The sequence below is a fragment of the Psammomys obesus genome, unplaced genomic scaffold, assembly GCF_907164565.1.
Source record: "Psammomys obesus unplaced genomic scaffold, mPsaObe1.curated_primary_1811, whole genome shotgun sequence".
In the NCBI taxonomy this organism is placed as follows: domain Eukaryota; kingdom Metazoa; phylum Chordata; class Mammalia; order Rodentia; family Muridae; genus Psammomys; species Psammomys obesus.
The window spans coordinates 13,453,243-13,478,619 of record NW_026596069.1 but is presented as its reverse complement, the minus strand read 5'-3'; the positions used below and the strand labels follow the sequence as shown (position 1 = coordinate 13,478,619).

General features: G+C 41.0%; 1 protein-coding gene across 1 annotated transcript in view; it reads left to right on the top strand.

The window, feature by feature from the left end:
• The window catches only part of Asxl3 (ASXL transcriptional regulator 3), a 146,890-nt gene that overhangs the window by 112,180 nt on the left and 9,333 nt on the right, over positions 1 to 25,377 (top strand). Inside the window, exons 8-9 of the mRNA XM_055625721.1 lie at positions 19,370 to 19,466; positions 21,626 to 21,731. Coding sequence (XP_055481696.1) covers positions 19,370 to 19,466; positions 21,626 to 21,731 — 203 coding nt within the window. The remainder of the gene's footprint in view (positions 1 to 19,369; positions 19,467 to 21,625; positions 21,732 to 25,377) is intronic.

The window sequence follows — 25,377 nt, the reverse complement described above, 5'->3', positions numbered from 1 at the left end:
CCTTCCTTCCTTCCTTCCTTCCTTCCTTCCTTCCTTCCTTCCTTCCTTCCTTCCTTCCTTGAGAACGTTAGAGGAATTGGCTTGTGTACAACAATTAAATTGTGCTTTGTGCTATGCTTAATAGAAGGAAGGGTACCTTCTAGTTACAGGATTGCTTGAACGTGGTTGACTTGCACACAACAACAGCAGCAAGTGTTGGTGACTGAGGCAGAAAGACCTTATTTCTTTCTCTTTTCTCTTTCTTACTACGCAGAAAGGACAGTAGCTAATAGTAGCTTCTGGTATCTATATGTTCTTTATGGGATCATTTAACAAAAGTACCTGGTAGGCAGAATTATACAAACACTGGCTTGTGTTGCATGATGTATCAAATAATGACACATTTTAAACACACAAAAGTGAGTTTATTAAATCATTGTTTTGGTTTTTTTGGTTTTTTTTTTTTTTAAGCTTCTGCCCTCCTAGAAATTAAAGCCTGCTGTTTACAACACCTCTCTTTGGTGCTTTGGCTGTAGGCCTTCACATCCTGTATTCTCTCCCTGTATTTTTTAAACTGAAGCACATACACCCAGGAACAAACAGGTTTTTAACAAGTAGTGTCTGTCCACTGATGAAGTGAGCAACTGAGTTTTCCTTGCCCGCCCAGAGTTCAACTTCTCTGCCACACAGTGTATCCAGTTCAGCCACTGAAGCGATCACACTTTTAGCATCTTCCTGGCTCAGGCATTAGTCTCATGGCTCAGGAATGAATTGACAATGTAAGCAGGGGCTGACCAGGCAAGCTCCTTTCCCTCTTAAGGTATTTCTCTTTCAGTTTTTCTCTTCTATGTTTCTACCCTGTTTTCCTCTTGCCCTAAGATCTCTTACTTGCTTTTCGTGAACCCCTTCTAGTTTTGTGATTACACATACACACACACACACACACACACACACACACACACATGCACACACACACATTTTCATTATAGGTTCCTTATATGATACCAGATGTGCAACGTTTGTTTTTCTGAGCCTGTGAAGCCCTCAGCTCTTAAAGGGCTACTCCTCTCCCTAGGAAGTAAATAGTATAGGTATTCCTTTCTTTCTTTCTTTTTTTTTTTTTTTTTTTTTTGGTCATTTTATTTTATTTTTTTCCTTTTATTTTACATCTTTTACAATTTATTCATTGTATATCCTGATTGTAGTCCCCTCCTCAACCCCTAGTCCCACCCTCCTTCTCTCTTCTATGCTATCCCATTTTCCTAGTCCACTGAAAGGGGGAGTTCTCCTCCTCTGCCATCTGCCCCTTGCTTATCAAGTCTCATCAGTACTGCTTGGATCCTCTTTCTCTGTGGCCTGGAAAGGCCTCATCATGAGGGGGAAGTGATCAAAGAACAAGCAACCAAGTTCATGACAGGGGCAGCTCTGTTCCCCTTACTCAGGAACCCACATAGAAACTGAGATACCTATGGGCTATATCTGAGCAGGGGGTATTCCTTTCTTATTTCTTCTTTTTTATTATTAATTTATTTTTATTAATTACAATATATTCATTTTTATCACAGCAGTAACCCCCTCACAATCTCACCCTTACTCCCTCTTCCCCTCCCTTGCCCCTTCCCCAGACCACTGATAGAGATGGTCCTCCTCCCCTTCCACCTGTTCCTAGCCTATCAGATTTCATCAGGACTGGCTGCATTGTCTCCCTCTGTAGCCTGGTAAGGCTGCTCCCCCCTCAGTGGGAGGTGATCAAACAACTAGCCACTGAGTTCATGTCAGAGACAGCCCCTGTTCCCCTTAACTACGGAACCCACTTGGACAATGTGCTACATCTGTGCAGGGGGTTCAAGGGTACCTCCTTAGTTCTTGGTTGGAGTAACAGTCTCAGAACAGACCCTTGTGCCCAGATTTTTTGGTTCTGTTGCTCTCCTTGTGGAGATCCTCACCCCTCCAGGTCTTTCTATCTGCACCTTCTTTCATAAGATTCCCATCACTTTGCCCAAAGTTTGGCTATGAGTCTCAGCATCTGCTTCGAAACCCTGCTGGGTTAAGTCTTTCAGAGGCCCTCTGTGGTAGGCTGGTAGGCTCCTGTCCTGTTCTCTGTTTTCTCCCTCTTCCCATGTCCATCCTGTTTGCCTTTCTGAGAGAGGATTGATCATCTTACCCAGGATCCTCCTTCTTGCTTAGCTTCTATACACATACAGATTTTAGTGTGTTTATCCTATATTATATGTCTAATATCTACTTATAAGTGAGTATACACCATGTGTGTCTTTCTGCTTCTGGGATTCCTCACTCTGGATGATCTTCTCTCCATTGGCCTGCAAATTTCATGATTTCCTTGTTTTTACTTGATGAGTAGTATTCAATTGTGTAAATGTAACACAATTTCTGTATCCATTCCACAGTTAAGGAACATCTGGGTTGTTTCCAAATTCTGGCTATTACAAATAAAGCTGCTATGAACATGGTTGAGCAAATGTCCTTGTTTAATCCTTGAGCATATTTTGAATATATGCCTAGGAATGCTATAATGGATCTTGAGATAGCAGTATTCCTAATTGTTTGAGAAAAGCATCAGATTGATTTCCAAAGTGGTTGTACAAGTTTACATTTCCACCATCAATGGAGAAGGGTTCTCCTTTCTCCACATCCGCTCCAGCATATAGGGTAACTTGAGTTTTTGATGTTAGCCATTCTTATGGATGTAAGGTGAAATCTAGGAATGTTTTCATTTGCATTTCCCTTATGACTAAGGACATTGAGCATTTCTTTAAGTGTTTCTCTGCCATTTGATATTCTTCTATTGAGAATTTTCTGTTTAACTCTGTACCCCATTTTTATTTGGATTACTAAATTTGTTGCTGTTCAAATTCTTGAGTTCTTTATATATTCTGGATATCAGCCCTCTGTCAGATATAGGGTTGGTGAAGATTCTTTCCCTCTCAGTAAGCTGTTATTTTGTTCTGTTGACAGTGTCCTTTGCTTTACAGAAGCTTTTCAGTTTCATGAGGTCCCATTTATTGATTGTTAATCTTAGAGCCTGTGCTGTTGGTGTTCTGTTCAGGAAGTTGTCTCCTGTGCCAATGTGTTCAAGGTTCTTCTCCACTTTTTTCTCCTAACAGATTTAGTGTGTCTAGTTTTATGTTAAGGTCTTTGATCCACTTGGACTTTAGTTTTGTGCCGGTGATAAATATGGATCTATTTGCATTTTTCTGCATGTAGACATCCAGTTAGACTAATACCATTGATTGAAGATGCTGTATTTTTTCCATTGTATGGTTTTGGCCTCTTTGTCAGAAACAACTATCCATAGGTGTGTGGGTTCAATTCTGGGTCTTCTATTCAATTCCATTGATCCCCATTCTGTTTCTATGCCAGTACCATGCAGTTTTTATTATGATTGCTGTGTAGTACATCTTGCGATCAGGGATGGAGATACCTCCAGACAATCTCCTGTTTACAGGATTGTTTTTAACAATTCTGGGTTATTTGCTTTTTCATATGAATTTGAGAATTGTTCTTTCAAGGTCTGTAAAGGATTGTGTTGGTGTTTTGATGGGAATTGCATTGAATCTGTATATTGCTTTTGGCAGGATGGTCATTTTCACTGTGTTAATCCTACCAATCCATGAGCACAGGAGATCTTTGCATCTTCTGATATCTTCTTCGATTTCTTTCTTCAGAGACTTAAAGTTTTTTTCAAACATATCTTTCACTTGCTTGGTTAGAGTCACACCAAGGTAGTTAATCTTATTTGTGGCTATTGTGAAGGGTGTTGTTTCCCTAATTTTTTTCTCAGCTCTTTTGTCTTTTGTATACAGGAGGGCTACAAATATTTTTGAGTTAATTTTCCATCCAGCCACTTTGGTGAAGGTGTTTATCAGCTGAAGGAGTTCTCTGGTTGAATTTTTGGGGTCATTCATATATACTATCATATCATCTCCAACAGTGATACTTTGACTTCTTCCTTTCTGATATGTATCCCCTAATCTCCTTTAGTTGTCTTATTGCTCTACCAAGGACTTCAAGTACTATCTTGAAAAAATAGAGAGTAGGCAGCCTTGCCTTGTCCCTGCCTGATTTTAGTGGGATTGATTTAAGTTTCTCTCTATTGAGTTTGATGTTGGCTATAGGCTTGCTGTATATTGTCTTTACTATGTTTAGATATGTGCCTTCTATCCCTGATTTCTCCAAGACTTTAAACATGAATGGCTGTTGGATTTTGTCAAATGCTCTTCTGGCATCTTAGAAGACAATCATGTGTTATTTTCTCCTTCAGTTTGTTTATATGGTGGATTACATTGAAGGATTTCCATATATTGAACCACCTCTGCATGCCTGGGATGAAGCCTTCTTGGTCATGGTGTATGGTATCTTTGATATGTTCTTGGATTTGGTTTGGAAGTATTTTCTTGAGTATTTTTGCATCAATATTCATAAGAGAGATAGGTCTGAAGTTCTCTTTTTTTGTTTGGTCTCTGTGTGGTTTAGGTACCAAGATGACTGCAGCTTCATAGAATGAGTTTGGTAATGTTCCTTTAGTTTCTATTTTGTGGAATAGTTTGAAGAGAATTGGAGTTAGCTCTTCTTTGAAGGTCCGATAAAATTCTGTACTAAAACCTTCTGGCCCTGGGCTGTTTTTGGAAGACAGACTTTTGATGACTACTTCTATTTCCTTGGGGAATATAGGCTTATTTAATCTATTTACCTGATCTTGATTTAATTTTGGAAAATGGAATCTGTCAAGAAAATTGTCCATTTCATTTAGATTTTCAAATTTTGTGGCATATAGGCTTTTGTAGTAAGACCTAATGCTTATTTGGATTTCCTCGGTGTCTGTTGTTATGTCTATCTTTTCATGTTTTTTTTTTTTTTTTTGTTTTTGTTTTTTTTTTTTTTTTTTTTTGTTTTTTTTTTTTTCTGATTTCGATAGTTTATCTCTGCCTTTTAGTTAGTTTGTTCTGTAGATTCAGTGTTTTGACTATTATGTGATGTGAGGAGTTTCTTTTCTGGTCTAGTCTATTTAGCATTCTGTAGGCCTCTTGTATGTTTCTGGACATCTGTTTCTTTAAGTTGAGAAAACTTTCTTCTATGATGTTCCTGAAAATATTTTCTGGACCTTGGACCCTGGAATCTTCTTTTTCACCTACTCCTATTATTCTTAGATTTCTTCTTTTCATGGTGTCCCTGATTTCTCTGATGTTTTGTGTTTGTGACTTTTCCAATTTTACTTTTTCTTTGAGACATTTATCAATTTCTGCAACTGTATCTTCAGCATCTGACATTCTCTCTTCCATCTCTTGTATTCTGTTGGTGATTCCTTCCTTCTCCATGTTCTCTAGCTCCAGAGTTTTCTCCAGGTGTTGTCTTTATTGATTCTAATTCTGTTTTCATGTCTTGCACGATTTTCTTCATCTGTTTGAATGTGGAGTCTTATCTTTCCATGATGGCCTCTATTTTTTTGTTCGTTTTCCCTCTATATGCCACTACTTGTGTGTCTACATGTACCTCTATTTGTTTAGCTGTATTTGACTGTATTTCTTTAAGAGCTTTACTAGTTTCTTCTCTATATGCCTCTACTTGTGCCTCTATTTGTTTGGCTCTATTTGTCTGTATTTCTTTGAGAGCTTTGTACATTTCCTCTTTATGTGTCTCTAATAACTGGATAAGCATAAATATGAGATCATTTTCCTGTTTTTCCAATGAATTAGAATATCCATTGATTTTTGATGTCACTTGTGAAGCCATAATGTCCTGATTTTTGTTGGGTATGTTCTTACTCCAACCTCTAGCCATCTGCTTATCCATAATCTTCCCTGTTTGTTCCTGGAGTCTGTACTTCAGACTGGTTACTCTGTCTCTGGTGACTGAAATATTCTTCAGAAAAATGAGAGAGGACCACCTGTTCGAGAGTGGATGTTGGTGTTTCAGCTATAGCTAAGGGAGGAAGTTCGCAGGCACATGTGTGGGAGTGCATGCGCGTGCATGGAAGTGTGCCTTGAAGGACAGGGTGCTAGAGCATGTAGATGCCTGGAAGGGTGGAGCATAAGCACAGGAGGGGGGGCGCTGGTGCTGTTCGTGGGCGCAATGCACAGATGCAGGTACCCTGAATGCCTCGATGGCCTACAAGGCTGTCTTATTGTCCTCCTAGCATTCAGATCTATCTGGTCTCTAGGAAATGTTTGCCTGGACTGCATTGGGAGACCCATAGAACAGGGGCTTCAGTATTGAGAACGCTGTCCCAGGGATCCCTATGTTGCCAACAGTGGGTGTGTGGGTGGGAGGGATCAGATATCTGGTTGTTAGAGTAGGGGGACCCTGGATCTGGGGTTCTGCAAGCACTCACTTGAAGGCACACTCACTGGCTCCCCGGCCTAATTGGAAATCCCCCTGTTCTCTACTCTCAGATTTTGGCCCACAGGGGCAAATGAAAGTGTAGATCAGTCAGTTCAGTGGTGTCCACTGTCTGTCCTCTGGGAAGGGACTCCCATACTTGGGGCAGCCACCTCTACAATCTTAGTCACTGAGCATGGAGTCTCCTTCTTGGATCAGCTGCCACCGCTGCCTCTGCTGAGCAGGGAGGCCCGTGCTTGGAGCACGGGGCAGTCCAAGGGTGGGGGGATCCGATATTCGCCACCCTCATTCCCAGAAGACATCCACGGGTGACCTGGATCCAAACTGTCTCAGTTCACAGGTTGTCCCCTCTCGCCCAGGAATGTCGATGTTCTGGCTTCAGCCACCCCTCCACTCACCAATTTTGGAGTTTGGGATCCTGTGCCCCTCAGATACATGTGTGCTGGTCGCTACCATCTTGGACCCTCCCCCCCCCCCCACTTTCCCCCCACTCCTTTCTTAAATGGCTTTTTCTTTTCCTCCCTTCCCTTCTCCTCCTTTAAATTTTCCTTCTCTTCCTCCTCTTTGATACCTTTTACATACTGCACTTTTTCTATCACTGAGCTGCGTAGCCAGCCCAATGTCCAGTTTTATTTTCAGATGAAGTCTTTTTACCCAAGCTGGTTATCACCTTAATCTGTATCTAAAATGGTCTTCAATTAGATCATCCTGCTTCCGCATTCAAAGATACTGGGATGACAGGCCCGTGCACCAGGCAATGCATGGGATGACTCTTATTTCATGTAACCGCCAGAGTAAGGGCCTCTCACCACTCCTGTTTTTGTGTCAGAAGGAAATCACATTCATGCACAAAACTAAATTATATATAAGCTTTTCACACATAAGAGCAGTGACTCTCAACTTGTGGATCATGACCCCCATGGAGTCAAATGACATTTTCGCTGGGATTGCCTAAGACCATTGGACAACACAGATATTTATGCTCTGGTTTATAACAATAGTAAAATTACAGTTACATAGTAGCAATGAAAATAATTTTCTGGCTGGGGTCACCACAAATGAGGAACTGTATTAAAGGGTCGCATCATTAGAAGGGTTGAAAACCATAACGGTAGAGGTACTTTATAGTGGTACAGAGGGTCTGTCAAACCCTCTAAAAAGTTTACTTATTTTAGTTGTCTGTGTATCTGTGTACCTATGTATGTTTGTATGAATGTATATCTGTATCTATCTATCTATCTATCTATCTATCTATCTATCTATCCATCCATCTGTCTATCTATGTATCATCATTTACTTTGAGACAAGATCTCATTATGAAGCCACTGGTCCCAAATTCACACTTCTGTCTTAGCCTCCCTCTAAATAGTTATTATTAACCTGAACTGTTAGATCAGGATTAATGGAGTACACGTGGACATAGAAGAAAGCAGACAGGCATCTTCAGAGGTAGGTTGCCGTTTAATCAGAGCGATGAAGGCACCAGTCTCTTCAGGAGTGGCAACTGTGCATCTGTAGTGCAGAGGACTTGGGGTCTTAGGGGACAGAAAGGAGTTGGGATGGAAGAGTTCATTAGCCAGTTCCTCTGCAGTTGCAATGTAGTAAACGCAGTGGAGGGGAGCTTTCTGGACCCAGAGGCCACAGGTGTTATCAACAGTGTCAGGCTCCTGTCCACGGTGCCTCAGTTTACCTGAGGCTTTTACATCATCAGCCCTTCATTAACTTCCTGAGACGGTTCTCTAAACCAGAGTTATTTGGTATGTTCTGTGTATATTTATTAATTTACTCCTCACTAGAACCCTGAAGTAAATTCTAGTAAATCCACATTGACTGATGATAGAGCTGAACGGTGGAGAGATGAACTTCACAGGCTAAAGATTTCCAACCAAAAAGTATTAAAGCAACAGCAGCAGCAACGATGAACCTATGTCCATGTTTTCTCTCCTCTGCCACATACTCGCATCCTTACTCTGCATGGCCAGAGTCCTCAGCTGTGTCTAAGGACTATGATATCTGAACTGTGATATTCCCAGCTCCTATCAGATCCACCTTGACCAAAAGAATAGCTACAATACCTACATGTTAATGGAAAGAAAGCACTTTAGTATCATACACAAGGAAGCCTTTTAGGGGCTAGATCTTGCATGGATGCTTGGTCTGAATGTTTGCATTCCTCTTGCGCTTTTATATTTTATAATATGTGTGTGTGTGTGTGTGTGTGTGTGTGTGTGTGTGTGTGTATCATATGCATACATTCACATATAGGAGATGTATACTGATGATACTATTAGGTGAGGCCTTTGAAAGCATGATGGGCATGACTGAAGTTAGATAGCAAGGTAACACAATCTGTGAACCAGGAAATGGGAATTTCTAGATCCCAGATCTGAAGACACTTGAATGCTAGACTCCCTAGCCTCCAAAATTGAGAAATCAATTTTGGTTTCAATGTAAGTTACCTGTCTGTGGAATTTTGTTGTAGCCATGAATACAGAATGAGGGCAGAGTTGTTGCAAGCATTAAATTAATAGCAGTTGTTATTATTATGAGTTCTAGGTTTTATTGAATAATAAAGAGAAGGGGCTATTATCAAACTGGCAATGGGAAGCAGCAGGTGTGGGAGAGAGAAGATGCTTAAAAAGCCACAATAAAGGAGACAAGGGCAGAGCAATGCCAAAGTCAGGAGCTCCTCCTAATGTCCATTCCACTCTGAGAACTTCTCTTGTATTACCAACACCGAATCCTTTCTGTTCCCACTGTAGGGCCCTGGCTCTTGTGGAAACAGAAGACGTCTGTCCATTTCATGGTTCCTGGCACATAGTTGATGCTTATGAAGTGTTTGTTAAAGAAACGAGTGACTAATAGATAGTTACTTAAACACAGCTGTTCAGAGTATTACAAATAGAAACAGTGACTCTCTGGTTCTCACTATATTATAACATAACCTTATTTTATCTCTGTGAGAACATGAGCTTGAGTTTCAGCAGCTAGAACACTCATGCTCTGTTTAATGGCTGAGTATATTTGAATGTCTGCATTTCTCCTTTCCCTCCCACAGAGGGAACACTGGAAAAAATTTAAAGGGACATTACCTTATAAACAATATGCAAAAGCTGGATGTGGTGGTGAAAACCTATAATCCTAGAACTTCAGAGACCGTGGCAGAAAGATCAGGAGAACAAGTTCATCTTTGGCTACCTATGGGATTTAAAGCCAAGCGAGACTACATAAGTGATCCTATCTAAAAAACAAACAGGAAACATTATATGTACACATTTGCTTATTTGGTGAGCCTTGTTCAACTTTTATTATCTGCCTTTGTGTCATTATGAAAACAAGACTTCTCATTAGTGCCTATCAAATGGCCCCAAGATGTGGCCATCAGTTGTCTACAGATTTGTCATCAAGTAGATGCTCCATGAATATCAAAGCTTACTATTCTAATTTTAGATCAAGGCTTCATCTGTCAGAGGGTTTATGCTTTTCTTTAGCTGTCTTTATTTTCTTTTTCCTGATTCTGATACAAGCTACATTTTGTCTGAACAGGCAGCTGAAGCACTATTTAAATTAGCCTACACTGTGTGGCAAATTGAGGGCACATTAATTATTTAAAGGGGTTCAGAATATTAAAGGTACAGGACAGCATCCCTGGACCGTAATTACTGTTGCTGATATTGCTGGGAAGAGACACCAAAAACCCATACGAGCCTCCTAGTGGACACGCAGTAACTGAACCCACTCACAACCCAATACTGAGCTTCTCTTCCGTTTGTTTTCTAAAGGTTTCTATGTCTTTGAGACAACTGTCTCCCCAGTGTATGTCCTGAAATTAAGAGAAAAACTTTTAATAGCCTTGTTAGAAAAAAAAAAATTCATTTTTCTGGTCACTAAGACTGCAAAATTACTATCCCATATGTCTTGTTCTATGGAATCCCCCCCCCCCATCAACATCTGGTTAATCATCATAACAGAATTAAATGTGTGGACTGGAGGCCATAATTTTATTCAGGAGCTTAAGTTATTTACAAAGTGGATTTTCAGAGGGAAAACAGATATGTATGTGTGTGTGCATGTGTATAATATATACTCATAAACGCATGCACACAGCATGTGTAATACATGCGAGGTCACACATATGTATATACAACACACACACGCAGTGTGTACCATTTGTTATAAGGAGAAAGAATCATTTTCCACACATCTAGTTCCCATTGTACCACCTGAGAATCTTTTTTTGCTTTTTCGAGCCCCTTTTCAATGCATGTATTCAAATCTCAATAACCAAATGTCCTGTACTCTTGCCCACTCCTCTGCCAGAATTTCTTCCGGTTCGAAATGACCCCTGGCCTCCTCCTTGATGCAGCTGACCTAGCTCCCACCCTTCCCTGCTGAACTCTGTACCTTGTCAGTTCTTCCTGGGGTTGAGCGCCTATCACAAAAGCAGCAGGCAGTGGGAAGAAAGGAAATCATCTAGGCATGGAACAGGGGAGGCTTTTATTATGAAAATCAGCTTTGAAACTCTGTCATAACAATTATGACACAAAAGCCTTCCACTTTTCCATCTAACTGTTGATTTTTTTTCATAATATTTTCTCTCCGAAGTTTCTCCTTTGTTCATTTATTTTGATTCTGTGCATTTTTTAAAATCGGGTGAAAGGATGAAAATGACATAACTTTAAAAAGTTCTTTTATGTCTTTATGTCTGTATAATGAAAACCTCATTTTTTTATAAAAACAGTTGCTTATGCACATAAAGATTAAAAAATAGAAAATAATGAAATTGCCTGCAAAGAAATTTAAATATGTTTATTTATTTGTGGAGAATTTCATACATATGTACCATGTCTCTTTACCACATCTGCACCCTAAGCCCACCGTCCAACTCCTCCCAGTACTCTTCCCTCTCAACCTCATGTTCTTTTTTTTTTTTTTTTTTTTTTTTGTATTACCTGCTGAATCTATTTATTGCTGCCTATTTGTGTCTGAGTGTGGAGCTACCCAGCAGAGCATGGTCAGCCCACAAGGGCTCACATCCCTGAAGAAAAATGACACTCTGTACCCTATACCAATCCACTGCCAATAGCTCCTCAGGTAGGGGTGGGACTTCGTGACCCCTTCCCTACCCATGTGACAGTTTTTACCGGCTTGATCTTCTGCAGGTCTTATGCAGGAAAGCACAACTACAAACAGTGTATAAGTGTGACAGTCCTGTCGTATTCCGAAAACGATTTTATAGTAAGTCCTCCTCAATTCCTGTTTTGTATAGTCTTTTATTTTTAAACAAAGTTATCCCCATGTCAGCTTTGGCCCACACTCCCCTTGTTGACAGGGGACCCATATGAGGACCAAGCTGCCCATCAGTTACATATGTGGCATGGGTCTAGGTCAAGTCCATGCATGATCTTTGGTTGGTGCTTCAGTCTCTGTAAGCCCCCTATGGCCCTAGGTTAGTTGACATTGTTGGTCTTCTTGAAAGGTTCTTGTCCCCTCCAGGACTTTCTATCCTTCCCTGGACTCTTCCACAAGACTCCTGTAGGTCTGCCTAAAGTTTGGCTGTGGGTCTCAGCATGTGTTTCATTCTGCTCCTGTGTGGAGCCTCTGAAAGGAAAGTCATGCTAAGCTCCTGTCCGAAAGCATAGCAGAGTTTCGTTAATGGTGTCAAGGGTTGAATTTCTTCTATGGGGTGGGCCAGTCATCGGTTGGCCATTCACGCTTTCTCTGTTTCATCTTGATCGCTCCACATCTTGTAGGCAGTGTAGATTTTGGATCAAAGGTTTTGTGGGGTAGGTGGATGTTCCCTCCCTCCAATGGAAGTCCCACCTGGATAAGAGGTGCCACCTTCAGTCTCCATGTTCCCTGCAGCTAGGAGGCTCAGATAGAGTCACTCCCATATCCTCCGAGGAGCTTCCTCTGTCATAGGCCTCCAGCTTGTCTCAGAGATGTCCTCCCCATTGGTTTCCCTTCTCTCTTCCTGCCTTTCACCTCCCGCCACTGCTCTCCCCACATCTGATCCTCACCCTCATTTCCCTCCCCACACTCTCTCCCACCCAGTTCCCTCTCTTGAGCCACTTCAGACAATCATTCTATTTCCTTTTCTGAGTGGGGTTCAAGTATCCTCTTTTGAGCCTTCCTTGTTACTTGGCTTCTTTGGGTCTGGGGATCTTCAACAAATGGTGCTGGTCTAACTGATGTCTGCATGAAGAAGAATGCAACTAGAGCCCTATTCATCACCCTGCACAAATCTCAAGTCCAAGTGGATCAAAGACCTCAACATAAAACTATTAGAAGAGAAATTAGGGAAAAGCCTGGAACTCATTGGCATAGGAGAAAACTTCCTAAACAGAAGACCAACAACCCAGGCTCTAAGATCAACAATTTATAAATGGGACCTCATGAAACTGAAAACCTTCTGTAAGGCAAAGGACTGTCAATAGAACAAAACGGCAGCCTACAAACTGGGAAAAGATCTTCACCAACCCTACATCTGACAGAGGGATAATATCCAAAATATTTGAATAACTCAAAAAATTAAACACCAACAAAACAAATAACCTATTTAAAAAATGGTATAGAACTAAACAAAGAAGTCTCAACAGAAGAAACTCTAATGGCTGAGAAACACTTAAAGAAATGCTCAGTGTCCTTAGTCATCATGGGAATGCAAATGAAAATGACTCTGAGATTCCATCTTACACCTATCAGAATAGCTAAGATCAAAAATCACAAGTGACAGAACCTGCTGGTGAGGATGTGCAGCAAGGGGAACACTCCTCCATTGTTGTTGGGAGTGCGAAATTGTACAGCCACTTTGGAAATCAATAAGGCAATTTCTCAGTCCAAATATACTACTCCTGGCCATATACTCAAAAGATGTTCCACGATTCAGCAAGGACACTTGCCCGACTGTGTTCATACAGTCTTTCTCTCCTGTTTTCCATGCTGTTTCCTAAGCCTTGGAGGCAGGGAGGTGCGCACGTGATAAAGATGTCTGATTTAGAGATGATCACTTACCCTCACTTAAGGTCAGCGCTCTGACCAGTTGTGACTGTGTGAGTTGCAGTCTGTAGCAGGATTTTATCTTGATGTTCTTCAGAGAATAGAGTAAGAATTATTATACCATTTTCAGGTTTTTCTTTCCCGTTCTATATGATTCATTTGGATATTTAATTTTGTTATTCTGGCAATATCTTGAATTTTTTTCATGTCTAGATCTGAAAACGTTTTCATTTTTATGTTAAACATGAATTTCATATGGAACATGCAGAAACACCTTCATTAGACATAAATGGTTTGATCCTGACTGTCCTCACACATTGCTGTGTTATTTCCCTGACTATTCTCAGAGAGAAATTGCTCCATGAGATTTTGATAATTATTCCATGAGAGGATTACAAGCTGATAAGTGTTGTAAGACAGTGCCTAATCCATTCTTATAAAAAGTTCCAGCATATTAAAGATTGTGTATAATAAAAAAAAGGAAATATAATAGTAGGCACAAACTGTATTTGTTGGAAGAAAAAGTTTCCTTGCAGGTGCATTTCCCTAAAGCTATCTACTATCTTAGCTGCTTTGGAAGACACAGTTCGGGGAATATTGTCTTAGTCTAATTTTGAAACTAATTCTCAAATATCATTTGCAAAGCATTCTTTAGCTCATTCTCATCCTATTTCTGGATCCTATTTCTTTTAGTGATTCTCTCCTCTCTCCTCTTTCTCATCCCCCCCCCACATAGCCTCTTTTAATCTTTAAGTCCCTTCATGCAATTCTAGAGAAAAAAAAATCCCTTTTGCAAGTGATACCTGAACATATATAATCAGTCTCCCCAGCTGTCAGTATCCCTCTGAGTGGTAGGGTATAGGAATGAAGAGTTGCTTTTTAGAGAGAACAGAATGCTCTCATTTTCATAATGGAGTTCTTGACCAAATAGAATATAAGTGACTCAGTGACATGGTGCAGAGTTCATTGCTCTCTAGCATGACACTGTATTAGAATTAGTTTCCCTGCTTAGTGTCTCACTGTCTGGGTTTCCTTTCCTCTAAAGATCGTATTGATTATTTTTTAATGGGAACAAAACAGTTTGCACAGGGCTCTGCATACTCTGTTGACCTAAGTAATTCTAAGTGTTTTGATGGCTGTTAGCACATTCATAATACATATCATTTTTCCAACACTCCCTCACCTTACATCCATGTTAGGACGCCATTTCCCCAAAGTCTGAACAGCCCCTTTAAGATATCAGATTTAATCATGTCTAGCTGACTCCATCAGTGGACAAGCTGAATGTTACATGGAGTCCAGGACCAGGAGGACCTGCTGCCAGCCATGCTGCCCGTGATATTGAGGTGCCTCACTCCTTCTTCTTCCCTCCCACACCTGAGTACTCTGTTTTTATTCCTTGCCTCGATGTTTACCAAATATGCTCTTTCCCACTTCCTCCAAGTGTGGCCACAGTTAGCTCCTTTTTTAACAGTGAATACAGGAGAGAGTACCCTAACACTGTCAGAGTAAACCAGCACCCAGCTTACTTATGGGCACTAACTTGATTCTTTTCACCAGATTTTGGCTTTACAGTGAACAGCTCTCCACTGTCTACAGAATGAAGTCTAAGTTGCTTGTATTTCTAGATGCATTGTTGCCCGTTTTCCACTTCTCATGTTCCTCTAATGAGTGTTCTTACTGTGCAGGGAAGTGACTGGAAGAGGCAAAATAAGAAAACATAAAAGAGAAAATAGTAATAGTTAGGTAATATATTGATCTTGGTGGTCTGTGATATCAGCACTTGGAAGATGAAGGAGGAAGAATAGAAGTTTAAGTTCAGCATTAGCTAGAGTGAGGCCAGCCTGGGCTATATGAGACCCTGGAATCGGACCCTTCCCCTTCTCTTTCTCTCTCTCTTTCTCTCTCTCTCTGTCACACACACACAAAATTGAAAAAATTATTTTATTAAGTGTAAGTTCAATTGTTAGATAATATTGCATAGTGTTTGTTTAATGCTTTAAATTCTACCTGACATATATCCATGCCCAAATATTTCTGTCACTTCTACCTGACATATATCCATGCCCAAATATTTCTGTCACTTTTGTTTCGAAATTTTTGTTTGTTTGTTTTGCTTTTTGTTTTTGAAATGAAATATCATCTTGGAGTCCAGGCAGACCTAAAATTCATAATACTCCTCCTGAATGAACCTCATAGGAATGTGATTACAGGAGTGCATTAACACAACCAGTTAAAATGTTTTAGTAACCAACAGCAAAGGCAAACAATAAACGCGTCAAGAAAGTTTAAACCTTTGGATCATCTCAGAATCTGTGCTTGAATCCACTTCTCCTTACTCTTATTTTCCCTGGAGAAATAATTTTGGTCAGTTTTTTTTTTTCTTGCTAATTTAAAAGGAAGCACGGCTAATCAATAGCTTAGCTAGACACTTCATCATGAGAGAAGATTTATTCAGAATGAATGTTTCTATCATGGCTAATAAAAAACAGAATTTATAGCTCATCAATAAATAACTAACCTTTCAGAAATGTTTATTGTTCTAGTTCATTAAAGTGTTATATCTTTCAGACAGTATTTTTAAGGGCCATAAAATTAATAGTGTATTTTAAAAGTTTTATTGGCACACATTTCCTAAGTCTGTTTTAGCCGTGGTGTTTAATTGTGCTGTCTCCCATAGGTTGGGAACCTTACTGTTGATGTACTTGCTATTTGAAGAGAAAATGATCTTTCTCCAGGGCTAGCTTCCATGTTCTAGAGTGTGTTTATATCACACTGCATCTTCATGTGCTCAGATCTTGAGAAGCTGTCAGAGCTACCCTGGATCTGATGTTCCTTTGTGTCTTAAAATTAGTAACTGAGCCCCAAGCTTGGCAGAGTATGTGGAAGAGAACTCTGTAGGTGATCTGCCAGAGATAAATTTCAAATCTTCCACTAACCAAAATAAAGCTAGCCAGAAAACCATTATGGAGAACACTGGGGACTCTGCAAATCACATAGGTTGTTGATGGGTCAGTTCCATGCGTGTCCCTAAACACAGAACACTTCCTTCCTCCCCATCCCGAGGTGTAAACACATGTGTAAATCCATGTGTAAACACAGGTATTCTCCGTGCACAGGCTCCTTTGCTTTGTGGGAAACTTGCCCCATACCCACTACTCTTTTTTTCCTCTCTCCCAGTGGAGTAGCCTTTCTCCTGCACCGTGGGGACCCTCACGCAGGCTTTGTCCACATTCCAGGCTTAGAAACAGACCACTGGACACACTGGCAACATTTCTGGAAAATCTGCTTGGCCTCAAAGGCAGACATCTTTAACTTCCTCCTGCCAGAGTGATACTAGGAGATTTTAGCTCTTCCTCCGAGATACTCACCGTGCGCTGGCCTCCTTGACCCCAAAGACCTTCACCAGTCCTGAGGATCACCATCACTTACTGTCCTTTGATCATCTGTCCCCTACCTCTTCCAACAGCATTTATCAATGACTCCATATCCGCTGCCCCTCCCCTTTTCATCTTTACACATACCTGAAGCCACCTTTGTAGGCATAGATCTTTTAGATTTTTCTGAGATGTCATCAGTTTTAGAGGGAGTTCTGTTTCCTAGAATAGGGCCTCATGGATCCTCTGCCTTGTGACTCAAGCTAGAAAATGTCATAAAATGTAGAAGTAAATTAAAGGAGACACTTTGGCAGGGAGGCCACTAATCCAGAATGTCACATTTACTTGAGAAGCACTCAGTAGGCCAGTCCCAGGCAGAGATTAAAGCCCAAATTCTCTGGCTTATGTCTTATTTGCAGTCACCCGTGTTTCTCATGGACCTGCGTTGTTCCCAGGTTATTCCTGCAGGTTACATTCAAGACCTCTGGACTAGAGCAGAAGTCTAAGACTTTATAGACTTGGGAGGGACTAGGGCATCTGACCATTTTCCTGGCTGGTTTGTCTTGTGTGGGCTTCAGGATCTGGATGGAGCATCACCACTGCTGGCTTCATTCTAGCTCTCATAGCACTTGCATGAAGACTGCCTGTCACAAATTCTTGGAGGGGGTTGGTCATGCACCAGACATGCTACTAATTTTGTTACAATGCACAGGGCATTTGTGACCCCCAAACAACACTAGCATCAAAATGAGCAACATGTCCAATTAGAATTGATTGATCCAGGGTGGAAGTGGGCTTCTAATCTCACTAAATGTAGAACTTGGAGGACAGGATGCACAGTAGGCAAGGGGGTACTGGGACTACCCCATTCTACTCTCAGCTGTAAGATCCACGTATCCTAGGCTTTGGAAACTTACCAACAATAACACCTAATGAAAAAGTGGTTAAACCGAATTCCAAGAATGATGCTCTAGAATTATCCAGTCAAAAGACAGATTGTGCAGTGTTTTTCACAAAAGGTAGAGGCTTTGTCTTGATGACCATAAAACTTTATCATGGCTACTATGCTACTTACTTTAAAAGTTACTGTAACCAAATACCTGACAAGGAGCAACTGAAGAAAGGCTTTATCTTGGCTCATAGCTTATCCAGTTTATCACAGTAGGGACATCATGACAGTGGCAGCTAGGAACAGACATTGATGAATGCTGGCTCCTGGCTCATTTTATTCTTTGCATTTAGGCTCTAACCCATGGAGTGCTACCACACACATGTAGAGTGGGCTTCTTGTACTCATTAGCACAATCTAGACACCTCTTCACAGGTGTGCCCTGAGGTTTGTGTTCTAGATGATTCTACATTCTGTCAAAATGACAGTCAATACTAACCATCCCAGTCACACAGAGCACAGATTAAGGGAAAGGCTCGGGAGGAAACAGAATCATTTGGTCCATGTAACATGTACTGGGAACTTAGGGAGAGGGACTTCTTCTCCATTGCTAGCACCCACACAAGGACCAGGTAAGTCAGCTCACACTGGTGGCCTAAGAAGTTCCTGTTAAATAACGGTGACATAGAGAGTAAGCAATGAGTGGAGGAAATCTTGTGTAAAATTGGTCAGAACACTGAGTATTTGAGTGGTGTCCAGCTTCTCCTTAGATGGAGCTGGTAAGCATCCCCTCTGCTGCCCTCCCATTAGTCATCAGACCTCTCACGTTCCTGATGTCTGCCTTCTCTCAGTTTGATTTTCTGTAACCCAGTCTGGACCAGATAGTATGTTTTTTCAGAATCCATATTCCTCTTTACTCCTGAGAGATGATTTATCTGATGATATGTTCACACAACCATTGCATTAAATCTTTAAGATGGTTATTTGTATGGCCAAAGATGGAGACTAGAAGGAATAATAAAAGCGTGGACATATGGCATCTCCTTGTGGGCTGGTGAGATGGCCCCACAAGGACAGCACTAGCCACCAGGCCTGATGCCACGGGTTCAACCACCAGGATCCACATGGTGGAAGGGGAGAAACCACCAAGCATGGCATCCACTGACTTCTACATTCACACCACAGTATACACACAACACAGCCATGAGCACTAGTGTTTACTTGCCCTCACACACACAGGTACATACACACACATGCAAATTATTTAACAGATCCTTGTCATGTCCCATATATGAACTTACATGCTTGCTCTTTGGCAGTATGGCCTATGCTCTCAGCACCACACTGACTCCACTTCTTGCATGCTCGTTCTCCACTACTCCTGCCCACCCATGCATCCCCTCAGCATCTTTCAGCCCTCCGCATTCCCTGCTTGACTGTGCTCTATCTTTTTATCTCCTATAATCAGCCCAACTGTAGCCAGAGATGGCACTAATTGTCTCTGGGCTGGAAGTCAGCAAGCAGAAGGCATGTGATTGATAACCAGGGAGTCATTGGTTCAGTTCCTTTTCCTTTTCTTCCTTCTTCCTACATCATTCCTTCACACACACACACAAAAAAAAAAAAAAAACACATACTCACTCACATGCACACACACACACACACACACACACACAGAGAGAGAGAGAACTCAACTCTGTTTCCCTTTTGCATGCTTTCACTCTGAATTATTTCTGATCGAATATTGTTTTGTCGGCTTATTTCCTAGATGGGCAGTGATGGAATTTTACGCCTCAGTACTTCAGCTCTAAATAACGAATTCTTTGCATATGCAGCACAAGGGTGGAAGCAGCGACTGGCAGAAGGTAAAGCTTAGTTTTCTGTTACTGTGAGACATACTGGAGCATGTGTACTATGCTACAACACAGGTGCTATGTTGGAGCGTGCACACTCCGTTAGCTCACAGGTACTGCGTTACAGTACACCCACTGCTACGGTGCCTGTACCACGTCAGTGTGCACACGCCCTGCTGGAACACAAAACACACACACACGGTCTGCTAGAGTTCTCACTACATTAGAACCTGTGTACAGTATTAGAATGCATATGCTCCGCTAGAGCACACACGCAGTGCTAGAGGGCACATGCCCTGCTAGAGGACCTAGGACAGTAATGCGCTCTGTTAGAGAACAGACACACGGCTAGAGTTCACACCCACCGTTAGAGCGCACGCACTCTGTAGGGCACACACGCTGTAGAGTATACGCACTGTGCAGAGCGCACACACACGCTGTAGAGCGCACCCATTAGAGTGCTCACACTCTGTGGAGTGCACTCTCACATGCTCTACTGAACTTGACCTAGTCCTCTGACTTCCAGGTCTCCCCCGGTCCTCCCTGAAATGCATTTTCACTTAGTACATTGCCACCCTTTACTAAGAAACTCACTAATTCTTTGATGATAACAAGCCTTTTGAATACCGGGCATTTTTTTGAAGAATGTGTAACATATCATGGACTTTTCATATACATTTTGTTAAATAATATTCCTTTGAAATTATGACATAGTTTAATCCATTGTATTTCCTCAATGTCCTGGGCTCTAAGGGCACACTGAACCTTCTGTCCTCACCTCCTTTAAACTCAACCCAGCCTTTTAGAAAGACTCAGAAGCCCAATGCTGTGCATTGTTCCCCTCACTCCCAGCTGTCGGCCCAGGTGGGAAGGACACCTGGGAATGCTGGTCCCTACTGTTCACACCTTCTCCTCAGTCCTCTTGTGCCACTTCTTTTATCACACCGCATGTTGTTCTGTTTGTTTGCACTTTTAAAAACCCTATTTCATATCAAACACTGTGCCTTAAAGAGTCATAGTATATTTCAGATTGTTCACAGTCCATTCACTGCTTCCTTTGGGAACTCCTTTTTTTACAATAAATAATGACATCTCTAACATAACACTTTCTTTTGAACAGTATGTTTTCTTCAAGCAGCTTTGTTTACCACCTGGGTTTAGGCTATTGTCTGTAATCTTCCAGTTCTGGCTGGTTCCTGCACTTCACGGGAACATTTTTCAGTCTTTGCGGATCCCAGTAGCCTGTTCCACACACACTGAATCCCAAATGCTCTACTAAGCCTACAATTTCCCCTTGTGTTTTTGTTCTTCCTTCTGCTCTCTCTGAGCTGTCACTCCACCCTCACACTCGGGTATTTGGAAACTGACAGTACCTATAACTCTGCTTTTGAATTGGATAGCTGTTGGCTTACCCACTGCTGCTGGTCCACGTGTGACCTGCATCTTTCCCTCCATTGCTGTTCAGAAGTCTTGAGGCAGGAGTCCTGCGGATTCTCCACCACCTTGTCACCTATCTTTCCAGACTATTTATCTCTGCTCTTCCCTCATGGGATGCCATGAGGAGCTCCTGTCTCTTGAAGGAAATGCTGATTTCTGCTTAGAGTGTGCATTGGGTAATTGGTTTCAGCCTTTCTTAATTTCATCCTACATTCTGCTCAGAATTGGCCACTCAAAAGGACATAAATATATTCATGTCTCCGTGCTTTGTGATTTAATCACTTACAAGAGCTCGATCACCCTTTAAAAGCTAACTCAAGAATCAACTGCTGAATGTAATCCTCCTTAATTGACTTAAGAAAAATTAAATGCTGTCCTATCTCTACTTTCAATGCATATATTATTCTTATGGCCAGTACAGGGCTTTTGACAATATTTCATAGTCCATTATATGCCTTCTGTATCCATCAGAATGATTTCCTCCAGGACACTGGATGTATGGTTTTACTCGCAGCCCGTAGCATGTAATACCTTTGCCAAATATTTTAGAGTTGTTGTAATGTGAAATGACCAGTTGAGCGATGTTCCTAAAAGGGGAGATATTAGAGATTTGATCCTTACATTTCTTACCTTCAACTTCCAGTGAGGGTTACTCAAATGAGTGACATGTGGTCTTTTTGAATTGACAGAACACGTGACCATTTTAATTGAGTCCATTGCCAATCTCTTTCTAGGAGAGTTTACCCCAGAAATGCAATTACGAATAAGGCAAGAAATTGAGAAGGAAAAGAAAACAGAACCTTGGAAAGAAAAATTTTTCGAGAGGTTTTATGGAGAAAGGTAAGTACGAGAGCTTTCCTCTCACCTCTGCTGGAAGGAAATGAAAGTGTAATTCTCTGCTTCGCACGGCACCCTCGTATGCTGTAAAACTTAATAAACCCGTGATAAAAGGCAATGGTCCCCAATGTACGAAGCTGCAGGTAAAATTATAGTGACATATCAGCACTTAAATTTTTAAAACGCTCTTTCAAGCTTTATAATGTGTCCATGAAAATCATCTTAGTCCAAAAATTACAGTGAAATCCTGAAGAAGTCGATTGTGGTTTTCTTAAGTGGATTTTGATAAAATTCCCTTAGATTTTATACAAGTATTTTCATTAGTGAATATTGTAGGGACAAGTAATTTAGACACATTCAATTCTCCTGCAAATAGTGACTTCATGTTTCCATGCTAGCATGTGCTTAGTTCTTGTGTTGAGAGAAGTTGAGAGTTCTTGTGAGAGAAGCTGAGGTATGTCTTCCACTTCATCTGCGTAGCCCAGTTTTATTAAACATTTTGAGTGCGCATGTGTATTGGTTTATTTAAAAAAATGTGTTCATGTGTATATGTTTCTATATGAGGAGCATCATGTCACAGCATCTGTGTCCTGTGTGAAGTCAGGGAACAACAGTTGGGACTCTGTTTTGTTTCCACCTTGTTGATCCAGGGTCTCTGCCATCATTTGTGTGTTCCAGGCCACCTGGAGCCATCAGCGGAGGCCTCTGCCTCCCAACTCAGCATAGGCATGCTCCACACTCTATCCAGCCATTTGCATGGGTTCTGAATAGTAATCTTTGGTCATCTTGCTTCTGTGGCTAGGACTTTTACTTGCTGAACCATCTCCATGCTTCTTTAAAAAAAATAAAAATAAACACTAGCAAGCACATGTATCCACAGTAGTACCTGAATTAACCTGAAGGCAGGCAGACCTCCCTCGCCCCCATATCCTGTCTAGCAGAGAGACATTGCAAAGAATCTCTGTCTCAGTCAGATTTCTAAGGAAGGAGATACGGAAACTAATGGTTGTAGCTCCAGATCTTCATAGAGGGAATTGTGCTGACTGATGTTTCTATGAAGGGTACAGAGATGGCTTCAGGTAACATCTTCTGTGCCATTTCATGTCATAAATTTTTCCTGTCAGTGTTTTGACAACCCCAGGAATGTCACTTGCGCTTTCCTGCATGTGCAGGTAATCCCTATTAAAGGGGCTGTATGTGTGCAAAGGGGACTAGCCTACTCCATAGAGTGCTTCCTGTGCAAACAGGAAGCTCCAGAACCAACCAAAAGGTGTGTGTGGTGGCACATTCATAATCTTAGCACTGTAAAGGTAGGCTTGCTGGTCAGCTGTCCTTATCTGTTTGGTAAGCTTGAAAGTTAGGGACAGAATCAAAAACCAAGTTGCATGCAGACACAGCACACACACACACACACACACACACACACACACACACAGATGGGGGGAGGCATGCAGATGGCATTCTGAAAACACCTATAACCATCTTCAAGGAATCAGATGCCCTCTCCTTGCTTCTGTGCGTACGCATATATACGCACACATGTACACATACACACTCATGTAGACACATTGACACATACATAAATAAATATATGAATAAAGAAATGGATAAAGAAACTAACTAATAAAATTAATCCAGTGTGAATTATATCTGAGGAAAAACACTTGGGAGCGACTTTACTCTTCATGCACACACGCCCACGTGCACACATGCAGCTGCACACACAGGAAAGCACACGTACACACATCCACATCCGCACTCACAGAGAGGCTTCCTGTTCAGCATGGGCCAGCAGTGGTGACTTGTCCTCATTAGCAGGGAGGTCTTTGCCTGCTCTGGCAGGCTCCCTGGATGCACATGTACGCTTTCTCACAACTCCCAGACGAGGCAGGCTAGCGACAGGTCTCCATGTGCTGGCGCCAGCAGGGTTGCAGCATCAGAATCTCCCATGGGAAAATGTAAACATATGCGCAGATTTCAAGACCCACTTGAAATATATTGACGGAGCATCTCCAGGGTTTGAACCCAGAAATTCACATTGTTAGAGGCTTTCTAGGTCATGTTCAAGCCGGGCAGCACTGAGAACTGTGAGGGACAAGGCTGAAACCCACCCGGACTGCACTGATGTTATTATAAAAGGTTAGACAGGTAGCAGGGAATGTGATGCTAGATATTATGGCCTGTATAAGGAAGTTCAATAAGTTGTTCAAAACCTGAATTCCACAAGTAACTCCCGTAAAAAGAATTCGCAAACATGCACATTTTTCCCCCTACGGAGTTCCGATACTTTCCCGATTCTCAAGCACATTTGATGACTAGGCATTGCCACAGAAGATGTCAGCTACAATGCCATGAGTAACAGTTTCCAACCACCCATGTCTCACTCTGAAACACACGATCATCCTCCAGAGCATTTTCTTCCTGTAGACTAGTGGTTCTCAAACTGTGGGTTACCACCCCTTTGGGGGTCAAGTGACTCACAGGAGTTGTATGTCAGCTATTTACATTACAATTTAAAACACTAGCAAAATTATAGCTATGGCATAAAAATGAAAATGATTTTTTGGTTGGTGGACCAACATGAGAAACTCTATTAAAAGGTGATGATGGATGAGAACCACCACTGTGGTCCATCATCAGTAGGTTTTGTTTGTTTGTTTGTTTGTTTGTTTGTTTTTGTTTTTTACTTAGGACATCACTTAACTTATCCTTTACTCTTTCATATATTAATTAATTCATGTTGGAGAGCTGCCACATGACAGTAGCAACCTCTTTTATTTGCTGTTCCTACATTCCTTAGACTCCCCACTCTGTGAAAGATTTGCAACAGCACGAGACCCTTTTCAGTTGACTGACACCATTTGTCTTTTCATTGCTCTAAGTTTTCCTAAGAATATTACTATCCAAACCTTTTCATTGCCTACACCCTAACTCTGGCTTCATTTATAATGTATTCCTCTGCCATCTGCTGCTGATGCTGCCAATTAATATGAAGAAAACAGTGACACGCTGCAAATTTCACTGTAATTTTACTTAGCCTTGACTGAGGACCCAACATTAAGATAGATTATCTTGGGATTTTTCTCTTCTATCCAGTATGGAAGAGCTTCATATTAAGGCATGCACATACATTTGGTTGACACAAGTATCTGGTAGAATACTAATTCTAAGTTGTTTTATTATTCTTCATACTTACTTAGAGAATTAGATAGTAAGATAAAGATTGCATAGCATTTCTTAGATTGTTTTAAGATACCCAATCTTTGAAAATCATTTCAATTTTAAAATTCAATATAGTTCATGAAACTCCTATTTATTTAATTATTTCTATTACATATTAAAGACTATAATTTTTATATTATAGAGACATCTTTTTTTATTTTATGACTTCAAAAAAAGTAGGTTTTTTTTTTATTCTTTGATTTTTCTGACCATATTCTCTGATTCATTGTTATTTGTAATATTCAAATTCCTTTTACTAATATTTGGTAAGATTCACGTAACTCTTTGCTCATAAACTAAAAATTGCCTTTCTTAATTAGCTGCAGCTTCTTTTATGTATAAAGGCAGCACTGGGGATATATCAGGAACTACTTAGCACAAATTAATCATGTGACTTATGATTAAGTCACATTATGATTTTGATTAT